General features: G+C 47.3%; 1 protein-coding gene across 6 annotated transcripts in view; it reads left to right on the forward strand.

Annotated features, from left to right (window-relative positions):
• Nucleotides 1–22,656, forward strand: part of LOC111854607 (uncharacterized) — a 63,013-nt gene that overhangs the window by 19,404 nt on the left and 20,953 nt on the right. For 4 of the 6 annotated variants that reach the window (XR_002840718.2, XR_002840717.2, XM_023832707.2 and 1 more), the window contains exons 1-4: nucleotides 8,572–8,784; nucleotides 9,448–9,556; nucleotides 20,721–20,861; nucleotides 22,194–22,641. Coding sequence is in view for 4 of the 6 variants with exons in the window: in XM_023832707.2 (XP_023688475.2) it covers nucleotides 9,483–9,556; nucleotides 20,721–20,861; nucleotides 22,194–22,641 (663 nt within the window). In the remaining 2 variants the exon portion in view is untranslated. Of the gene's footprint in view, nucleotides 1–8,571; nucleotides 8,785–9,447; nucleotides 9,557–20,720; nucleotides 20,862–22,193; nucleotides 22,642–22,656 lie in introns of those variants that run through there. The other 2 variants (XM_023832710.2, XM_023832708.2) reach the window with 2 other exon arrangements.

A 22,656-nucleotide genomic window follows, 5' to 3' on the forward strand; every position in this document is an offset into this window, starting at 1 on the left:
GAATAACTGACATCCTGTTCAAGCTCTACCCCAGTTTTATACCCCACCATAACCTTGACCAGTATAAAGAAGATGGATGGATAGATGGATGGATGGATAGAATTTGAGATTTTTTTTGTTTATTAAGAAATGCTAAAAATTAAGTGACATGAAGACATTTTGTTTGGTTCCTACATATTTAAAACCCCTTTTGTACGTACACATGGTTTTTATTATTACCTATTATTATTATTAACCCTTTTAACGTAATACCGGTAGGTATTTATACTAAGCAGTGTGATTTTCTTTAACAGCCATGCTGTCCAGTGAACCACAGTGACATCATGTTTGGATTTAAATTATAAATCAAATGATCAACTTTCTGAGTCTGGATTAGGCCTCTGTGAACAGGGGCAGCAAAGGAGCTTGTGAAACGGATGGGCTGCTTTCGCTACCAATGGAGATGATTCACAAGGAACTGGGCATCTGGACATGTGGCCCATTGTCTGCGATTGGAGTTTATGCCCTTCCAGCCCAGTATGAGCCTTTTGTATTTTCATATAAAGACCCACAACCAACAGCAGCTTTGACATCAGAGAGGACCACATGACTACTAAGGCTTCTGTCTAGTCTCTGGATGTTTTTGCTATTTCGAACCTCAGAGTTTCATATTATCGGTGGGATAATAATTTTTGTTCGAATTTCACATATTTGGTCTCACTTTACCTAGCAGAAGATTTCTCAGGACATCGGTCAGGTCCAGGGCCAGCATCCCATCAGTGGGAGCAGATGGTCTTTGCATCTAGCTCGGTGTAGTTGGTCTTGGCCACAGTGCAGTTCCCAGTGCAGAGTGAGCACTGGCCCAAAGCAACTTTCTCCAAAAGCAGATGCTCAGTTCCAGGGAAACCTTGTGCTATTTCCTCGCGCATATCATCGTTCTTGTGTAACAGCAGAACCATCCCGTAGCAGACTGAGGTGGCAACTGCATGCCTGGCCATCAGTGTAGCGAGGCTGTTAGGCGAATTAAAAGCCAGAGCGTCTTCAGAAACAGATGATTGACCACATCCTGATACAGGCCTCCAATGCGGGTGTCTCTGATAGAGTGGCTGCCCTCCACGTCCATTTTTTGGGAATGCATGGAATGGGTGATGTTACTCACATGACACTGATATCTGCTGTTTACCATTTTAACGACCAAGGTCATGGCTGCAGCTCTCTTCACGGGAGATGGGCATGATGAAAGGCTATTGTGACAATAGGACAGGACACAAAAACGCTGAAAAGCCAGATAATCATACATTGGCAGTTTTGACTTTGAAACTTTCCCACCAGTTACTTTTTTGGAGTATAGAAAGTGCTGTGGAAGCAAGAGAGTAACCAAGAGGGATTTACATAGGAATACCCATCACTACCCAACCCATCTGCACCACAGTCCATTGTGGAGCCAGTTAAGGGCAAAGGCTTGAAGGTCTCCTGCCTAGGCACCAGGGGGAGCGCTCCTATCCTTTGTGGGTATATAAAATGCTTAAATAGCTTAATTTAAATACCCTTATGTTTTAATGGATACAATTCTAATTTACACTGATCTACAGGTGGTAAAATGGGAACCACAAGTCTACTACCGAAATGGATCCCGCCAAAAATTAGACATAACGAAACTGTAAAAGCAAAAACCTGTAAAAGCAAAAACCAGGTGAACCCAAATAATTCTGCTCCAGTGAAGGAAGCTTTTTGATGTGTCAATTGCTAACTTGTTGCTAACCCACCGCTAACCTGCTACTAGCCCATTGGTAACATGCTGGTAGCACACCGCTAATCTGCTACTAGCCTATTGGTAACATGCTGGTAGCCCACCACTAACCTGCTACTAGCCCATTGGTAATCCGCTGCAAATCACCGCTAATCTGCTACTAGCGCATAGGTAACCCTTTGCTAGCCTACTGTTAATCCACTGCTAATCCACCACTAACCTGCTGCTAGCCCACTGCTAGTCTGTTGCTGCTCTTGTGGCATGTGCCTTTTCAGCTGAGTCTTGATGGAGGAAAGCGCAGGATAGCCTTTGTCTTGGGCCTAGTTAATCCCTTCTGAAGACAGCTGTATGATAACGAGGAATAGAGCCTCACCACCCCATAATAAAGCTCACAGATGTTGCAGGGATGCACTGCAGGGGGCTGCGTCAAAGTCCCCCTGCAAATGTTTGATACTGGTCTGACACACACTCATAAGAACATAAGAACATAAGAACATAAGAAATTTACAAACGAGAGGAGGCCATTCGGCCCATCAAGCTCGTTTGGGGAGAACTTAGCTAATATCTCAGAGTTGTTAAAATCTTATCTAGCTCTGATTTAAAGGAACCCATGGTTTTAGCTTCCACTACAATAGCAGGAAGACTATTCCATACTCTGACTACACGCTGTGTAAAGAAGTGCTTCCTCAAATTTGTTTTAAAATGTTCTCCCGCTAATTTCCACTTATGGCCACGAGTTCTAGTATTTAGACTAATATTGAAATAGTCATTTGGCTGAACAGCATCCAGACCCGTTAGAATCTTATAGACCTGAATCATATCCCCCCTTAGTCTCCTTTGCTCAAGGCTGAACAGATTCAGTTCCGCTAACCTCTCCTCGTAAGACATTCCTCTAAGACCAGGAATCATTCTCGTAGCTCTTCGTTGCACCTTTTCTAAGGCAGCAATGTCCTTCTTGAGGTATGGTGACCAAACCTGCACACAGTATTCTAGGTGGGGTCTTACCAAGGAATTATATAAGTGTAACATCACCTCCCTTGACTTAAACTCCACACATCTAGAGATATAACCCAACATTCTGTTCGCCTTTTTTATTGCTTCCCCACATTGGCGAGAGTGGGACATGGAAGCATCAACATACATACCGAGATCTTTCTCGTAATCAGCTACCTTTATTTCAGTGGAACCCATAAAATATCTGTACTGTATATTTCTGCTCCCTGCATGGATTACCTTACATTTATCTGTGTTAAATTTCATCTGCCAAGTATCAGCCCATTCGCTAATTAAATCCAGATCCCGTTGAAGCCTCTCTGCTGCTTGATTAGTATCTGCTACTAATCAATTTGCACTCAGCCATGTGAGTCCCCAAATGGCTGCCTGTGTGACTACACTCACCTAAAGGATTATTAGGAACACCTGTTCAATTTCTCATTAATGCAATTATCTAATCAACCAATCACATGGCAGTTGCTTCAATGCATTTAGGGGTGTGGTCCTGGTCAAGACAATCTCCTGAACTCCAAACTGAATGTCAGAATGGGAAAGAAAGGTGATTTAAGCAATTTTGAGCGTGGCATGGTTGTTGGTGCCAGACGGGCCGGTCTGAGTATTTCACAATCTGCTCAATTACTGGGATTTTCACGCACAACCATTTCTAGGGTTTACAAAGAATGGTGTGCAAAGGGAAAAACATCCAGTATGCGGCAGTCCTGTGGGCGAAAATGCCTTGTTGATGCTAGAGGTCAGAGGAGAATGGGCCGACTGATTCAAGCTGATAGAAGAGCAACTTTGGCTGAAATAACCACTCGTTACAACCGAGGTATGCAGCAAAGCATTTGTGAAACCACAACACGCACAACCTTGAGGCGGATGGGCTACAACAGCAGAAGACCCCACCGGGTACCACTCATCTCCACTACAAATAGGAAAAAGAGGCTACAATTTGCACGAGCTCACCAAAATTGGACAGTTGAAGACTGGAAAAATGTTGTCTGGTCTGATGAGTCTCGATTTCTGTTGAGACATTCAAATGGTAGAGTCAGAATTTGGCGTAAACAGAATGAGAACATGGATCCATCATGCCTTGTTACCACTGTGCAGGCTGGTGGTGGTGGTGTAATGGTGTGGGGGATGTTTTCTTGGCTCACTTTAGGCCCCTTAGTGCCAATTGGGCATCGTTTAAATGCCACGGCCTACCTGAGCATTGTTTCTGACCATGTCCATCCCTTTATGACCACCATGTACCCATCCTCTGATGGCAACTTCCAGCAGGATAATGCACCGTCACAAAGCTCGAATCATTTCAAATTGGTTTCTTGAACATGACAATGAGTTCACTGTACTAAAATGGCCCCCACAGTCACCAGATCTCAACCAAATAGAGCATCTTTGGGATGTGGTGGAACGGGAGCTTCGTGCCCTGGATGTGCATCCCACAAATCTCCATCAACTGCAAGATGCTATCCTATGAATATGGGCCAACACTTCTAAAGAATGCTTTCAGCACCTTGTTGAATCAATGCCACGTAGAATTAAGGCAGTTCTGAAGGCGAAAGGGGGTCAAACACCGTATTAGTATGGTGTTCCTAATAATCCTTTAGGTGAGTGTATGTCCCAATTCACTTTTCATGGAAAGACTGGACTCTTAAACATGTCTTGGGTTGTTTGAACTTTAGAAGGGGATCTGTTCATTTCCCTCTCAGAAATTACTGTAAACTTTGGAAGCAAGGCTGAGGGCTCCATGTGACTAACAAAAGCCACTTATCTCAATGTTCTTTCCAGGTGACAAAAAGCTCATGATTTTTTTCATGTACAGGACATTGTTTTTCTTTGGTCTACTGGTCCATGTCTGAAGAGAACAGGCAGGGACGCCATAAGGGGGGAATTCCTTAACATTGGGACTATTCCAAGGACCTCTGAGTGACAGGGGTCCTAAACAATTTGGAACATAATTGGATTGGTCTGGGTTGGGGGGCCGATATGATGTGTGTCTTGGAGTCCAAACTGAATACAGGCCCATGTGACCATCAGCCGACAGCTTCCCAACATGTTAATAAGCTAGTTACACCAGAGACTGAGCAACAGTGCTGTCAATGAGGATGATGAAGGTAGATGAGAGAAGATGGGAAGGGACAAGGCAAGTTGGCCCTGCAAAGAAGTAAGGTAACCCCATAGCGAGCATGAAAGCGGAGGCCCCATCGGCGTTCCCAGGCTGGGCCAAAGTGCACATGGTTGGAATGTCTGCTGCCCCCCCCCCCCGCCCCAACAAGCCAGCAGAGACTTTAAGCAGGGCTGAATGTGCAGCTTTGAATTTCAGCTGCGTTAGAATGTCTCCAGCCTCAAGCTCAATGCACCTGGGTGGCCATGGAACTTACCTGCTGACACACGCCGCAGCGGACAGCCGGAGAGCCTTCCTGGCAAGGCCCAGCATTCCTGGCCTGGAAGTTTGGAAGTGGTGCATTCAAGCGAGAGCGGAGCAATCAGAACCAGCCATGCAGTCCGTTATGTGCAAGGCAACCGTTTCAGATGACAAAATGGAGCACATGAGCGATGAGCGTCGTTAAAGCAGCCAGAGAGAAGGGGCTGCCGGCCTTTGCCGTGAATATTTCATTTCAGATATATATGCTTACGTTCTCAGCATGAAAATATATACCTCTTATGAGTATATTTTACTCAAGAGAGCAGCAAAACACTGCACTGTATCACGTTTCAAAAGCTGTGTTATAATTAAAACAATTTGCTTAATTATGGAAATTAAAACCGAAAAGATCATCAGTCAGAAATCTAGTTTTTGCATTTCTGAGATACTCCTGTCTGATGGCTTTTAGTATTTTAGAAAATGAGAGTTAGTTCATGCTGACATTCATCAAAACCCTTTGTAGTTAATCAGTTACCCGGGACTATAGATGAGTTATAAAACAGTGCTTCTCAAGGCCATGGAGATGGTCAAAAATAGAGCAGGGTTTCATACTTAAGGAGTTCTGGCTGGAGGCTGAGATTTGGGACATTTTTGATGTCTTGGTATGGATTCAGTATGCAGTTTGCCCACATGCAATGGCCAGTCATTCATGTACAGCGTTCAGATAAATAACCACAGTTTTTGGTTTGGCTGCCTACAGCATCGGGAGAAAGATTAGGTTTCAGCACTACAAAGCTATGGCCAGCATGAGAAAATTTAGAATTTACACTCAATTTTTAATAATTTTATATATGTACAAAACAAGATTCTTAATATGGGCACATGTATATGCACAGACACACACCAGATATCACTGCCATGAATGGTAAGCAGAAAACTCGTTCAAAACTCAAAGATAAGCACAGAATTCAGTCAGATCCCAAATGGTAAGCATAGAACTCGCACGGAACCCGAATGGTAAGCACAGAACTCGCACAGAACATGAATGGTAAGCACAGAACTTGCTCAAAACCCAAATGGTAAGCACAGAACTCACACAGAACCCGAATGGTAAAAACAGAATTCACTCAGAACCTGAATGGTAAGCACAGAACCTGAATGGTACTCTTAGAACTTGCTCAAAACCCGAATGGTAAACACAGAATTTGCACAGAACCTGAATGATATGCACATAATTTGCACAGAATCCGAATGGTAAGCACAGAACTCGCTCAGAACCCAAATGGTAAGCACAAAACCTGAATGATAAGCACAGAACTTGCTTAGGCTGGCGTACCAAGCCAGAGTGCCAGCAAACCAACTTTTTCCTTAGGGTATCTTGTCCATGCTCCTCTGATCTGGACCGAATTCAGACATCGGGTTCCAATAATCTCAAAATACAAAACAGTTGCAACAAGTTTGTTTTCTTTTTTTGTTTTACTAATTCATCCATGTGACTGAGGTCATTAGTGATGTATCATTATTTGTTTAAGCAGCATTGCCTGTGCACATGAGCAGCCTCTGCAGTTGAATGCTCAGTATCATAGCGTCCAACTTGCCGAGTCCCATATCTTTGTGTTTATCCCACTTGCTCACACAGCCTGTTATTGAAATAACTATGAAACTCACTGGATGAGTGTGTTTGGTTAATTGATGTATTTAAACTGCAAGTCACTTGCTATGACACCTAAAGCCGCTAGTTACTGATAAAGACCTTTCAAATCTCACAGGAAAATGTAAGAGCTGATTATAAACTGATATGTTGCTCAGAAGAGATGCAGACAGAGACAGGCCCCCAAGGGGAGTGTGTATGGGGGGGGGGGGGGAGTATAGCTGGGGGGTTTAACCCGATTTAATCACAGGCAGCAGTCCAGGGGCTCCTGTAATTGTATATTAGCTTTGAGAATGCATGGGGGGTCTCCTTCTAGGGACCACAGAAACCATTTGTATTTCTGTGGTCCCAACTGAGCCTCATCAGGAATGTTTGGCCATGAAAAGCCAAAGGGCCTTAACTTCAACTTTCAAAATTCATGTTCTGTAATGAAAAACAAAATGCCTGTCATGCTTAAAATGCCATTCTTTGCAGTATAGGGAGCCTCAATAAATCCAGTTACTGCACAATGAAAAGAAACCGTATCCATAATGCAATTAAGTGGGCAATTCAGGCCGTAAATGCATTAGCAGCTACGAATACTTCTTGTAAATTGTGCACATGGCATTTAAAGGTTTAGTTTCATTTGGGTATGGGGGGTAGGGACACGTGAGGGCTGTGGGCCTTTGGAGGGGGTGGGGGGTTCAGGGCTCATTTCATCCCTATCGATGTTGAAACCAAACCTACGGCCTCGAGTTGACTGAAATATAAAAAGGTAAATTTCCATAAATGTTGGCAGCAGAAATCACAGAGCCTGAGTAATGTACAGATTTTGATGTGGGCAATGTTTATACAGAATATGACTTCTTTTCTACTCGGGTGTTGAAGCCATTGCAGCTTAGTGTGTGTGCATATGTCTGTGTAAAAGAGTTAGGAAACTCAAAGGTTATAAAAGCTGGAAAATGACATTCTGTCCGTGCAATTCTTTTTCAACTCTGTGGCCCTGGGCAAGGCCCCTGTGAATTGGTCCTGCAGGCCAAGTTCCCTGTGAATTGGGCCCCGGTAGGTCAGGTCCTGCAGTGCAGGTTCCATGTCAATTGGGCCCCGGTAAGCCAGGTCCTGCAGTCCGGGTTCCCTGTGAATAGGGCCCCCGTAAGCCAGGTCCTGCAGTCCGGGTTCCCTGTGAATTGGGCCCCAGTAGGTCAGGTCCTGCAGTGCAGGTTCCCTGTGAATTTGGCCCCGGTAGGTCAGGTCCTGCAGTGCAGGTTCCATGTCAATTGGGCCCCGGTAAGCCAGGTCCTGCAGTCCGGGTTCCCTGTGAATAGGGCCCCGGTAAGCCAGGTCCTACAGTCCGGGTTCCCTGTGAATTGGGCCCCGGTAAGCCAGGTCTTACAGTCCAGGTTCCCTGTGAATTGGGCCCCTGTAAGCCAGGTCCTACAGTCTGGGTACCCTGTGAATTGGGCCCCAGTAAGCCAGGTCCTACAGTCCAGATTCCCTGTGAATTGGGCCCCGGTAGGCCAGGTCCTGCAGTCCAGGTTCCCTGTGAATTGGGCCCCGGTAAGCCAGGTTCTACAGTCCAGGTTCCCTGTGAATTGGGCCCCGGTAGGCCAGGTCCTGCAGTCCAGGTTCCCTGTGAATTGGGCCCTGGCAGGAAGGATCTGGGCAGGGATCTGTTGAGTGGCCCTGACTGGGATGCCAGAGTAAACGGAGCGCTCCAGGAAGCAATCTCGAAGATGGGCTTGGACTCCAGATTCCACACAGAGTTTAGCTAACCAGCGACAGCTCTCTAAACAAAGAAAGAGAGTGGGGAATGGAGTGAGAGAGGGGGGGGGGGCATACAGAGTGAGGCAGAGAGAATAAGGAGATAGAGAGAGAGAAAGGAGGGAAAGTCAGAGGAAGAGAGGACAGGGGCAGGCTTTGCCTTTTCTGGTAGTTCTAGCTGTTGAGAGCGCAAGCAGGAATTCTTTGTCCTGCGCCACTCGTGAGATATAAACCAGACGAAAGAGCTCCAAGGGTGTGTGAGGAAAGGGAGCAGTTCATGGACTAAGCATCATCGAACCTAAGGTATGCTGGGGGTTATTTTTCTGCATTTTTTTACAGAATGGGACAATTTATGATGGAAGACCGGCTGTTCTTGGGTGGTCACTCTTGGCTCGCTCTCTACAGTGTTTCTCTTGTGCAGTTAACATCCTGGTCACTCACATCTGCTCTCCTCGTTATTGAACTGTTCTCGTTATCTCAGCTAGTTCATTTTTCAGATCTCTCAGCAGACGAAACAAACAGCGGAAGCACTGTGTGTGGTGCTTCATTTAGAGATATAAGTGCCTTTGGGGCAAACAAGCGTTCCTTTCGCAGTGTTAATGCCAATGCATTTTTCATTTCACGCTGGACGTTGTTTATTTGTCAGTGAATATGTCAGCTCTTTAGCACCTTATCCCCAAGTCTGCACAAAGAGTACAGTAGGATGCTAAGCCTGAAGAGGTGTACTAAAAAAGAACTTGCTTCTATTGCAGAATTCCTTTTTCACAAGAATTGTACTCCACTTTAAATTAAGTGCCTTGGTTAATTATTACGACATCCTGGTCTGGTCACCTCATTGAAAGTCCTTAATTTACTTCTGCTGTCTTGTCTTCCGTATCCATGATAATAACAAGAAGTAACTTTAGGGCTGTTTGTGATGTACTATCAGAATGCAGTTGCTAATGGCAACCCATGCACATTTTCCAGCCCGAACGTGAGTGCTGACCATTTCCAGACCAGTCATGGACGAGGACTTCGAACTCCGACGGGAGCTGAGACGGCAGAAACGAGAGGAGATGCGGCAGGAGGCTGAGAGGTGAGGAGGACTCCCCAAAAACCAGTGAAAAGCTCATCGGCACCCGCACGCCATGCAAGGGTGGGCTTAATTGCCGGGAGCCCATAGGCCATGCTGGCACAAACGTGGTTATTGCTGCTTCACATAAGCTGCTTTGTCCGGTGAGCCCCCACTCCCAGCGTTATATGCTGACGGAGATGGGGGTCGCGCCCTCTTCCACAGGAGGCTTGCAGGAACACAGTGATGCTCTGATTGACAAAGATCAAGGGAGGTGAGGAGCATCAGGATTGGCAAATGACATTTAAAGAAATTGAAAAAGGGTACAATAAAAGCGGAAGTCTGTGGGATCTCCATGGTCTCCGTGATTCGCTTTGGTTTCACTTGCAGCATGGTCACGTTGGCTCTGGCTCCTGCAGTAGACCGCTCCCTGAAGGTTTAACATGGCTGGCAAACATGGCTGGCAAAGTGGTGCAATTGAGGGTTCTTGTCTCATTGCATCACTCCTCAAGTTGTGACTCATCACTTGGGACCACCCTGAAGGAATCCTAAGGGAACCCCCCTAATGGGGGACTCCCCAGGGAGGACCTGCCCATGTTAGGTGATGCCGTGATGCTCTGGCCACATGGCCGTCTATGGTGCCGCAAAGGGGCTGGAAAAGCTGGTTCACATGCACAGTGCAGATAGGTCTTCCCTTCATAGGGAAGAGGGACTTTGCTTAGGGCTGGGTTAAGCTGTCTGTGTGGTGGTGGTGGGGGGTATGGGTAGGGTGAAGCCACCTCAGACGTTCAAGTCAGCTTGGCAGAAGCAATGCTGAGAGAGAACAGAATGACATCACCCACTTCGGGGCCTTTGCAGACAGAGCAATTGCTTAAGATTCAAAATTCTTCCCTTTTTAAGTTTATATACATTATTTGCACTTTCTGCCCCCCCACAGTGCTGAAGCTTTGTCTATTGACCATTTTATTGTCTTACCTTACCAATGTCTTACCCCTGAAGTAACCAAAGCAATTTCCTTCATAATCCTTTTGTTGCTTTAGGAATGTCTGGAAACTGTATTTATATGTATAGATTAAGATAAGAAATAGATGTTTTGTGTTGAAATTGCAGTTATAATTTTGCCGTGTGTGTGCCAGCTGTGTAAATCCCACGGCTTTAAAGTCGGCTGAAGAAAAGTGAACGTTTTGTGCCAAACTAGCTGCCGTCTCTCCACCGACACACACATGGCACTCGATCAAGCTGCCTGCAGCCGTTCCAAGCTTGTGCGAGAAAGTCAGCTCTCGTGTTAAAGTGGTGCATTGAACGTGACAGTCTACAAAATTCACTCTTTGTTGTTCAGTTTTACAATAAGCAATAAAATAAACCATTTTTAACTCGTTGACACATTGAAACAACACAGTCAGAAGAGTTTTAATAATCTCCCAGATTCCGAACATGACTGCCAAGCATTAGCTAATGGTACGTTGGAATATGTTTTGAATCATTTTAGATTGCGCGACAGTTGGTGTTTGTGAATTTGTCGTATCACTTATTTTTCCATTGTGGTTCTACATGATCAAAGAGTTGCTTTTCATTGACAGGTCAACTTTTAATTTCTAACTATGTCCAGTAAATGGAAATTTTCATGTTCACAGTGTGGGCCCATTTATCATAAGTATTTTTTTGTAATTACAGACTAGAGACATGCAGAACCTTCCAAACCCCTTGTTGTTGAGAATACTTGCCCCTAGGGTCAGTGTTGCCAGTCTGTGGGTCCATAAATGGATGGGCATGGAGTCAGGCAGGCCGTCGGGCATCTAAGGCAGACGCGCGTGCCAGGTCAGAGAGCGAAGACAGCATCCAGGCGGAGCCTGCATTCGGGTAGCTTTCTGGAGTGGATGACCTTGACAGCTGATGGCTGCTGAAACAGGCTGGCCTTGGAAAGAAATTTCCCCAGCTCTCCGAGAGGTTTAAAGAGTGATTTCTGCCGCTGACAGAAGAGCGGAAGACCCCGCCCACAGCATCGCTGAGGTGTTTTGGGGATGACCTCACCCAGCCGAGCACCATGCAGACTACCGCAGTTATTCACATTAAACAGGGTGTCATTGTCTATGGCCCTGGGGGGAGCCTGGACTCAGCTGTAGGCAAATAGTATTTTAATTCCGAAATAACTACATGCAGTCAGTACAGCCAAGGCATTTTGTAGACTAATTTATTTCCTTAAATTATTTCCTTACCTAAACTTGCATTTGTTTAATTCCTTAAATCCCCTTAATCATTTCCTTGCACAAACTTGCAGCTGGCAGCAACTGAAGTCCTAAGTTTTAAAAATTAAAGACAGCAGGTAAAGAAAGTTCTTTCTTTAGTGAGAAACGCAGAGATCCATGGCAGAATGCAAAGGCTGTAAGTACAGGAGCAGAATCAGATCCATGGCAGAATGCAAAAGCTGTAAGTACAGGAGCAGAATCAGATCCATAGCAGAATGCAAAGGCTGGAAGTACAGGAGCAGAATCAGTAAAGCGTGACTCTGGGGAGGAGCTGGGTGGAGCAGAAGGCTGGGCATTAGGATTTTGAGGGGTGCTGCCAGGACCCTCTTGAATCTCGCATGACCATAACCCCATACTTCAGTCTAGCCAATGTCTCCTAGAATTTTGCCCCCACTTCCTGAGAGTCTGACTTGGCCGGCTTGCTGTCCTCTGTGACAGGTCAGAAAAACTGATTTCCATCCCAAATGTTAAGGCAGCAGTGCAGACAGCTTTGGGGAGGGGGGGGGGGGAATGACCATTTTCCAACTGCTTGGACGACCAGCGCTGTGCGATGACAGGCTGACTTGTCAGAGAGGTTCATAATGGCTGCTCCCTGCTGGGATCCAAAGCGGTTTGCCTGCTGGGATCCAAAGTGGGACGGATTAGCATAGATGGGAACTGTGATATGAAAATCCAGGTTGATAAACCATGTGGGGTGTGTGTCCGGTTTGCAGAGAAACACTCCATTCAAAATGTCTTCTATTACCCTCTTCCTATGGGTGCAGAACAGCCCAAATGTCTTTGGTTTTCTTCATGTACTTTCTACTGTTTATTTTCCAAAGGATCAACAGCTCCACACAACCAAAACATCATTTTGAGGAACCCTTTCTGTGATTAGTTCACTCACTCAAACATCAGCATCACGTTAGTTTAGACGATGCCTACGATACACTTCCAAGGCGCACTGCTTGTTAATGATAAAGAAATAGATTTAAGTTCTTCCAGAGGAATGATATTGAGTTCAGATGAAGATCTTTTCAGCATCCAGTAAAGGGCTCCACCACTGATAAATGAAGTGGTTGTTCTTGCAGTGGCCTGATTACCTGCCTACTTTTGTAATGAAAGTGGCTCCTAAACAGCAAAACAAAGGCAGTGAATCATGTTTAGGATAATTAGCAATAGAAGCTCCCAGTTTTGTTGTCAAGACAATGTTGAAAACTTTGGAAGCCTTAAGGTATTACCTGGTCCTATTTGTCATTTATGTCATTAACATCCATCCAAACATCTTCTTGGTGCTTATCCTGATCAGGGTTATCAGTGCCTTTAGGAATAAGGTTATTTATTTATTTTAAAAGCATTTCAGTTCAGAAACATGGTCTGTGACAAGAAAATACTTCTGAAGCTCTGTGCCAGCCTGTGTTTTCTGTATGTGTGCTTCCTCTGAGTTACGCCCCCTGGCGCTCCTTCTGAAGCGCTGTGCCAGCCTGTGTTTTCTGTATGTGTGCTTCCTCTGAGTTACGCCCCCTGGCGCTCCTTCTGAAGCGCTGTGCCAGCCTGTGTTTTCTGTATGTGTGCTTCCTCTGAGTTAGGCCCCCTGGCGCTCCTTCTGAAGCGCTGTGCCAGCCTGTGTTTTCTGTATGTGTGCTTCCTCTGTGTTAGGCCCCCTGGCGCTCCTTCTGAAGCTCTGTGCCAGCCTGTGTTTTCTGTATGTGTGCTTCCTCTGAGTTACGCCCCCTGGCGCTCCTTCTGAAGCACTGTGCCAGCCTGTGTTTTCTGTATGTGTGCTTCCTCTGAGTTACGCCCCCTGGCGCTCCTTCTGAAGCACTGTGCCAGCCTGTGTTTTCTGTATGTGTGCTTCCTCTGAGTTACGCCCCCTGGCGCTCCTTCTGAAGCACTGTGCCAGCCTGTGTTTTCTGTATGTGTGCTTCCTCTGTGTGCTGGTGCTGTGTTTTTCCTACGTTCTAGTAAAGCAGCATTTATGACACGTCATGCCATTTGAGATCCATGCGACACCTGCTTTCAGTTTTGATGTATTTGGACCACATTAAGGCAGCAAAATGTGCTTTGAGCAGCAGTCTTGGGTGAGGGAACCATAACAGACTTAGGATAAGGAACAATCCACATCTATGGGTAATGGAGTCACACTCTTCCCAGTCACCGGGTGATTCTCAGACAACCAAAGAGATTCTGCCAGTGCCAAGATTTTTTGAATATTTCCTATAGTTATTACTCAGCAGATAAAATATTTGCTCTGAATATTCCCAAGTCTGTTTTTAAGAAGGCAGTAGCCCCTTAGCCCACCTGACAGGCCAGAAGCCGCAGTCGTGAACTGTGAGTGGCTGACTACCCAGCTTACTTGCCATGGTGATGGCGACCGTTTGGACATCATGAAGGCCTCTTTGAGTTGCTCTCCCCATTTCAGGACCCTTTGCTGGGCGTATTTGCTTTATACTCATTGGGAAAATCCCCGGCTGGACCCTGTCACACTTCAACCTCAACATCTGTAAATCATTGTAGTTGGGGGATGGGGGCGGGGGTGGGGTTTGGGTGGGGGGGGGGGGGGCTGAGCTGGGAAGAGCACAGGAAATCTCCCCTTTCCCTCATCAATGGGGTGTTCTGTTTTCTCTCCCCCTCCCTGTAAATGCGGTGTGTTCCAGTCAGGGAAGGAGCAGATTAGCTAGCAGGGGTTTCAGGGGTTTCAGGGGTTTGGGGGGTTTGGGCCTTCAGCTCCCACTCCAGGAAGGTTCCTCTCCAGGCCTGGTCCAGTCTCACTTAGTGCTGAATAAGCCATAGGGAGTAACTGTGCAGCTATTGTCACGTGAAACACCAGGATGTGGCTTTTACTGCCCCATCGATGCAAAGGACACTGTCGTCACTGCCTGTCTGTCCCGTTACTGAGGAGCAAGTATGGAGTGAAACGCAGTGGGATTAAAATAATAATAAATAATACATTTTATTTTAAAGGCGCCTTTCAAAGCACACAAGGACATTGCACAGAATTATAATACGGATAAGAACTATCAGAATAAAAACAAATTACAAACTAAAACAGTATAAAAAGCTAAAAGAATTCACGATGAGTAGGCACTTTTAAACAGATGCGTTTTGAGTTTAGATTTAAAAAGAGAAAAGGAGTTTATATTTCTAATGTCTTTTGGTAGGGAGTTCCAGAGTCGGGGAGCAGAACAACAGAATGCCCTGCTCCCCATAGTGACAAGGCAGGCAGAAGGGACGATGAGATGAATAGAGGAGGAAGACCTGATGGAACGAGAGGGAGTAGCAATGTGAATAAGATCAGAGAGGTATGGAGGAGCTAGGTTGTGGATGGCCTTAAACGTATAGAGGAGGAAGACCTGAGGGAACGAGAGGGAGTAGCAATGTGAATAAGATCAGAGAGGTATGGAAGAGCGAGGTTGTGGATGGCCTTAAACGTATAGAGGAGGAAGACCTGAGGGAACGAGAGGGAGTAGCAATGTGAATAAGATCAGAGAGGTATGGAGGAGCGAGGTTGTGGATGGCCTTAAACGTATAGAGGAGGAAGACCTGAGGGAACGAGAGGGAGTAGCAATGTGAATAAGATCAGAGAGGTATGGAGGAGCGAGGTTGTGGATGGCCTTAAACGTATAGAGGAGGAAGACCTGAGGGAACGAGAGGGAGTAGCAATGTGAATAAGATCAGAGAGGTATGGAGGAGCGAGGTTGTGGATGGCCTTAAACGTATAGAGGAGGAAGACCTGAGGGAACGAGAGGGAGTAGCAATGTGAATAAGATCAGAGAGGTATGGAGGAGCGAGGTTGTGGATGGCCTTAAACGTAGTGAGGAGGAAGACCTGAGGGAACGAGAGGGAGTAGCAATGTGAATAAGATCAGAGAGGTATGGAAGAGCGAGGTTGTGGATGGCCTTAAACGTATAGAGGAGGATTTTGAAATTAATGCATAGAGGTACCGGGAGCCAGTGCAGCTGCTGCAGGACAGGGGTGATATGATGTATAGAGGGGGTTTTAGTAATAATACGAGCAGCAGAATTTTGAAGTATTTTATAAGTTTGAAGCTTATGGAGGGATTTGTTGGTCAGACCAAACAAAAGGGAATTGCAGTAGTCCAGTCGTGAAGTGACTAAACTGTGAACAAGGATAGTGGTGGTATGGGGGGTGAGGGAAGGACGGAGATGATTAATATTGCGGAGATGGAAATATGCGGGCCGAGTGATATTGTTAATGTGAGATTGAAAGGATAATGTGCTATCGAGGACGACACCCAGACTCTTAGCCTGAGGGGAGGGGGGCCCAGGACCAAGTAAGTTTGTTTCCAGTGTGTGTAGAATGATTCCAGTGTTTCCCACATCATTCTCATTCCCATGTTATGGAAGAGCAATGGTTTAAGGCCATGTTTATCATTTATTGGTTAATAATAATAATAATAATAATAATAATCTATACTTTATTGTCCCCGTGGGGAAATTGTCTTTATGCCTCCCTCAACTTGCTCTTTGTAGAGTAAGTTGTCCGCGAAGGGCAGCCACCCATAGCGGCACCCAGGGAGCTGGGGGTTAAGGGCCTTGCTCAAGGACCCGCAGACGTGCTTAAAAAGATACATTTATGTACGCACTCCATGGAGCTATGGAAACATGATAAATGTAAATAATCCATACAGAGAACGTGACACTATGTAAGTGATGTGTAACAGAAGCTGTTTAATGGGACTGTGCGCCCCGAGGGGGATTTTGCTTATTGTGAAAGTCACCCCTGTAAATGTCCCTGTTCCAGTCACTCTGTTTATATTCCCTCTGGACGTACAAGCCCGATTCCATGGCTACCTGTGTCATGGATATTTCAGACCCATCTTTGGTGTTGGGACCCTATCTAGCTCACTGCAGCCTCTCTGCCAGCTAATAAAACATACATACTGCACATACTCCGGACTTGGATCTAGAAACCCGCAAAGCTAATGCTTAGTTTAACAAATAAGGCAAGGCAAGCTGAATGGCTTGTAAGTAACACGTGAAATGAATACCATGTACAGAAAGTGCTAACAGGCATGTAAAGGAGAGTGTAATCATCCCTCCCTGGGCTCCCGAGGCCGTGGATGAGCATGAGACACAGCCAAAGGCTGCATGTCATGCAGTGGTGTAGCAAGGCCTGCTGACTTCAAGCTGTGAAACCTCTGGTTAGTTTGAAAAAGAAAGCAATTAGCTTCAATGCCTCAGAGTCTTCAGTGAGAGTTAAAAGGCTGATGAAGCGCCACTGTCCAGCTATGTGCGGTTAGCATTCTGCTGACGCGGGCCTCTGAAGCGCGTTCTAGTGCACGCCTGCACGCAGGCAAGTGCTGCTAACTACAGTGTGACTTGCAGTCGTACATCAGCTTCCGATCAGCACTGAAGCAGCCCGCTAAGCTTACGATTAACGAATAAGACAGGGCAAGCTAACTGGCTTGCATGTAGGGTTACCCCCGATACTTGTCAGGAATGACAATTTGAGCTAGGATTTGTAAAATAATACCAATTCACATTAAAAGGACCTGGATTTCACTTAAGCATGGAGTTCTTGCTGTGTGCTGATTGGTCAGTCTCCTTTAATCATGCATGTGCCACAGATGTTAATGTGAAACAGCTGGATGAGTCTTTCAATCAAGGAAAGAAACCAGTCAAAGCACTCACGAAAAACTCGGTTTGTATAACCTGAAGTAGTTCAAAGTGTCCTTCCTGATGAAGATCAGGTGGTAATGCTGCTTGTATGTAATAACTAAAATTACTGTCCTGTGCAGGAAGTGATAAAAAAAGAGGTAATAAGAGTGTTATTGTTCCACCCTTGATGTCCCAAGCCATAGATGCCTGTGAGGTACAGCCCTCATGGAAGGAGAAGACACTGGTCAGCTTGGGAAGGTCCAAGGCACGTTAGCATGTCACCACACCAACACCAAAATGCAGGCAACCAGGTTTATTGGGGGAAGTACAGAGAATCGTCAGATTCTGTCCATCAGTAGCCAAGTCCGGGTCGTAGCCAAAATCCATCCGAGAAGAGCACCAAAAGCCGGGGGGGGGCGTCCAAAGCCGGGGGGGCGTCCAAAAGCCGGGGGAGCGTCCAAAAACCGGGGGGTCGTCCAAAAGCCGGGGGGTCGTAGACAAAAGCCGGGGGGTCGTCCAAAAGCCGGGGGATCGTCCAAAAGCCGGGGGGTCGTAGACAAAAGCCGGGGGGGCGTCCAAAAGCCGGGGGGGGGTCCAAAAACCGGGGGGTCGTCCAAATGCCGGGGGGGCGTCCAAAAGCCGGGGGGGCGTCCAAAAACCGGGGGGTCGTAGACAAAAGCCGAGGGGTCGTAGACAAAAGCCGGGGGGGCGTCCAAAAGCCGGGGGGGGGTGTCCAAAAACCGGGGGGTCGTCCAAAAGCCGGGGGGTTGTTGACAAAAGCCGGGGGGGCGTCCAAAAGCCGGGGGATCGTCCAATAGCCGGGGGGGGCGTCCAAAAGCCGGGGGGGTGTCCAAAAGCCGGGGGGTTGTAGACAAAAGCCGGGGGGGGTCCAAAAGCCGGGGGGTCGTCCAAAAGCCGGGGGGGTAATCCAAAAGCCGGGGGGGCGTCCAAAAACCGGGGGGTCGTAGACAAAAGCCGGGGGGTCGTAGACAAAAGCTGGGGGGGCGTCCAAAAGCCGGGGGGGGTGTCCAAAAACCGGGGGGTCGTCCAAAAGCCGGGGGGTCGTTGACAAAAGCCGGGGGGGCGTCCAAAAGCCGGGGGATCGTCCAATAGCCGGGGGGGGCGTCCAAAAGCCGGGGGGGCGTCCAAAAGCCGGGGGGTTGTAGACAAAAGCCGGGGGGGGTCCAAAAGCCGGGGGGGTAATCCAAAAGCCAGGGAGGGCGTCCAAAAACTGGGGGGTCGTAGACAAAAGCCGGGGGGTCGTCCAAAAGCCGGGGAGGGCGTCCAAAAGCCGGGGAGGGCGTCCAAAAGCCGGGGGGTCGTAGACAAAAGCCGGGGGGTCGTCCAAAACCGGGGGGGTCGTCCAAAAGCCGGGGAGGGCGTCCAAAAGCCGGGGAGGGCGTCCAAAAGCCGGGGGGTCGTAGACAAAAGCCGGGGGGTCGTCCAAAACCGGGGGGGTCGTCCAAAAGCCGGGGAGGGCGTCCAAAAGCCAGGGAGGGCGTCCAAAAGCCGGGGGGTCGTAGACAAAAGCCGGGGGGTCGTCCAAAACCGGGGGGGTCGTCCAAAACCGGGGAGGGCGTCCAAAACCGGGGGGGTCGTCCAAAAGCCAGGGAGGGCGTCCAAAAGCCGGGGGGTCGTAGACAAAAGCCGGGGGGTCGTCCAAAACCGGGGGGGTCGTCCAAAAGCCGGATGGGCGTCCAAAAGCAGGGGGGGGCATCCAAAAGCCGGGGGGGCGTCCAAAAGCCGGGGGGTCGTAGACAAAAGCCGGGGGGTCGTCCAAAACCGGGGGGGTCGTCCAAAAGCCAGGGAGGGCGTCCAAAAGCCGGGGGGTCGTAGACAAAAGCCGGGGGGTCGTCCAAAAGCAGGGGGGGGCGTGACATTGGGTAACTCCGCTCTGTCAGTGTGGGCTGTACCATGTTAGCACGTTATGGGTAACTCTGCTCTGTCAGTGTGGGCTGTACCATGTTAGCACGTTATGGGTAACTCCGCTCTGTCGATGTCCTGATTAAGGATACAGAGATTTTTCTGAACAATTTGAGTTCAGAAACATGGTCTGTGAGAAGAAAATACAAGACTTCAAAAACCTAGAGAAATTTTTTTTTGGAATATTTCTGCACTTCTAAGGCCACCATTGATCTTTAGGGCCAAGCAAGAAGCTCATTGTTGTTTTGGAGAGTGGGGGGAGCCCAATGCCGATTTCCCAAACATGGAACACTTTCTAGCCCCCTCCTTTCCTCCCGCTTGCTGAAATATGTCAGCAAATCCTGGGTGGCTAACAGTCAGTGTACAGCTCCTCCCTGCAATCTAGGATGAACCATTCAGTCCTTGTATTTCATGGTACACTAGGTTTCCATCCATCTATTTTCTTTAATTATTTGTCCTAATCAGGGTTGGGATGGGGATCCAGAACCTATGGGCACAAGGCAGGGAACAACCCAGGATGGGGCGCCAACCCATCACAGGGCACAAGGCAGGGAACAACCCAGGATGGGGTGCCAACCCATCGCAGGGCACAAGGCAGGGAACAACCCAGGATGGGGTGCCAACCCATCGCAGGGCACAAGGCAGGGAACAACCCAGGATGGGGTGCCAACCCATCGCAGGGCACAAGGCAGGGAACAACCCAGGATGGGGTGCCAACCCATCACAGGGCACAAGGCAGGGAACAACCCAGGATGGGGTGCCAACCCATCACAGGGCACAAGGCAGGGAACAACCCAGGATGGGGTGCCAACCCATCGCAGGGCACAAGGCAGGGAACAACCCAGGATGGGGTGCTAACCCATCGCAGGGCACACTCACACACCGATGGGCAATTTGGTAACTCCAATTAACTTCAGCATGTTTTTGGACTGTGGGGGGTAACCAGAGTATCTGGAGGAAACCCTATCATGACACAGCGAGAACATGCAAACTCCACATGCAGAGCCATGGCAGAGATTCAAACCCAAGTCTCAGAGGTGTGAGGCGACAGTGCAAACCATCACGCTGCTATACTAGGCTTTTTATTTCGCTAATTTATATCCTGAATGTTCATTATGTCCACATGTCACTGTGAAAGGGGTAACAGAGACGTCATACAGCTGTTTCATTCTGGTCTCAAGTATGTCAGCGTGACCATATTAAAGAGCAAGACAAATAATCTGCTAGACATATGATCCTTCTGGAATGTTTCCTTATACCAATGCTTCAAAGGCACATCTTCCCTCCATCTTCTGTTTCTGTTTCACCTCCTTAAAGATCCTGCCTGACACAGAGGTCTGTCAAAGTCATTCCTGTCTGATTCGGACGGCGGAGCAATGCTGAAAAGCTGACATGTCTTTTCACACACGCACATTACAGGATGAGCATGAACAATGACGATGACGAGGAGGCAGCCCGAGAACGCAGACGCAAGGCTCGCCAGGAGCGGCTGCGCAACAAGGAAGACGAGGAGTCGGCCAGCATGGCGACGGAGAGCACAGAGCACAACGACACAACCAGGTACCTCGTTACCCAAACCTGTCAGCTCACACCTGAGCTCAATTAAGGACATGAGCAAAAATGAAACACATGCGTTAGTTTGGTAGATGCCAACATGCTTTTGGATTCCATTTCAGAGTAGCTATGACATGATTACTCCATAATACATGCATGCAACTGGTTTCCTAAAATTGAGTATAAAATCTGCAAGAACAGTATCCAGGTAAATTGTGACTCTAAGCTGTCTCACTCGCTGCTATGCATTTCTGAAGGCTTCTGTGCGATCAGGTCCTGAAAGTCCGCAGGGACTGGTGACTAGTCTAGTGAACTTGTAACTAAAATGCTAACGTTTTACCCAAAACTATTTAAATTATGTGAAAATGTAAAAATAATTCTTCTAGGGAAAGAAAAAATATGTAGACACCAAATAGAACCAATGAATGATTCAAAGGCATAATTGTCTAGTTAGCTAATCTTCCAGGCATGCATGTTTGGAGCAGCAGACAGGAAGCTGTGGTATATGCCGATACCTGTCGTGTCGGGATAGTTGTTATATTCGTGCCTCTTTGGCCTATGGAAGGAGGTGGGGATTGTGCGTATCTCCATCTGACTGACAGACGTGGGTATTGGCCACACTGCTGAGTCAGCTTTCATTAACCTCCCGTGGTATTTTGATGGAAGTCGAATGTTAACTGAGGCTTGGAGGCATTTCAGCTACGTGGCCAGTAAACCCCAAATTGAGTGGAAGATGCTGCACGACATAAGCATGGAAGAGCGCAGATCGATACACCTTGTGTCCTTTGGACAGGACGCCTTGTCTGCTGAATGCTTTGTTGGTTAGATCCATGAGTGAAAACCCTGTCAATCATAATATTTCACTGGAACTGTCAGCATAATGTATTACTGAGTTTGGCAACCTAAAACTGAACATAAGAACATACAGTAAGACATTTACAAACGAGAGGAGGCCATTCGGCCCATCAAGCTCGATTGGGGAGAACTTATCTAATAACTCAGAGTTGTTAAAATCTTATCTAGCTCTGATTTAAAGGAACCCAGGGTTTTAGCTTCCGCTACACTAGCATGAAGACTATTCCATACTCTAACTACATGCTGTGTAAAGAAGTGCTTCTTCAAATTTGTTTTAAAATGTTCTCCCGCACTGGAGATACTTTTAGAATTAATGTATCATGTTAAGGCTGATAGAAGGCGAATAGAGCAATAAAACATTTCATTTCAATGTAATGATCAGACATTATTGAGAAAGACTTGTGATTGTTGAAGATGTTTTGTTCAGTGTATTGTGACTGAGGTGGTCTGTTTGCTAATCTGTTTGCTAATTTGTTGTTGCAGCACAAATGAGACAGAAACGACGACCAGCTCACAGAGATTGATCGCTGCCGCTTCCGAAGATGACCAAGCGCTCCTGGAGCGGATTGCCAAGCGGGAGGAGCGCAGGCAACGCAGGATGAAGGAGGCCCTTGAGAGACAGAAGGAGATTGACCCCACCATCACCAACAATGTAGAGAACAGTGAGGAAGAGAAGTCACATGGACGCAGTGAACACGAACAGGTGTTCGACATTAACAGCAAGCCGCCTGAGCCTGACAGCTGGAAGGAGAAAGAGGTGAAAAAGAAAGAAGAGGAGAGGGAAGAGGAGAAACAGGAAGTGACAGTGGCTGTCCTGGAGGAGAAAGAAACAGAGCCAGAGAAGGATGAGGAGAAGGAGGAGGTGACACAGAAGAGTGCAGGGTCTGTCCTGGGAGAGGAGAAATCAGAGGCACCTGAAAAGGAGACACAGGTTGGCTCATTACTG

The sequence above is a fragment of the Paramormyrops kingsleyae genome, chromosome 1 (assembly GCF_048594095.1).
Source record: "Paramormyrops kingsleyae isolate MSU_618 chromosome 1, PKINGS_0.4, whole genome shotgun sequence".
NCBI classification, from domain to species: domain Eukaryota; kingdom Metazoa; phylum Chordata; class Actinopteri; order Osteoglossiformes; family Mormyridae; genus Paramormyrops; species Paramormyrops kingsleyae.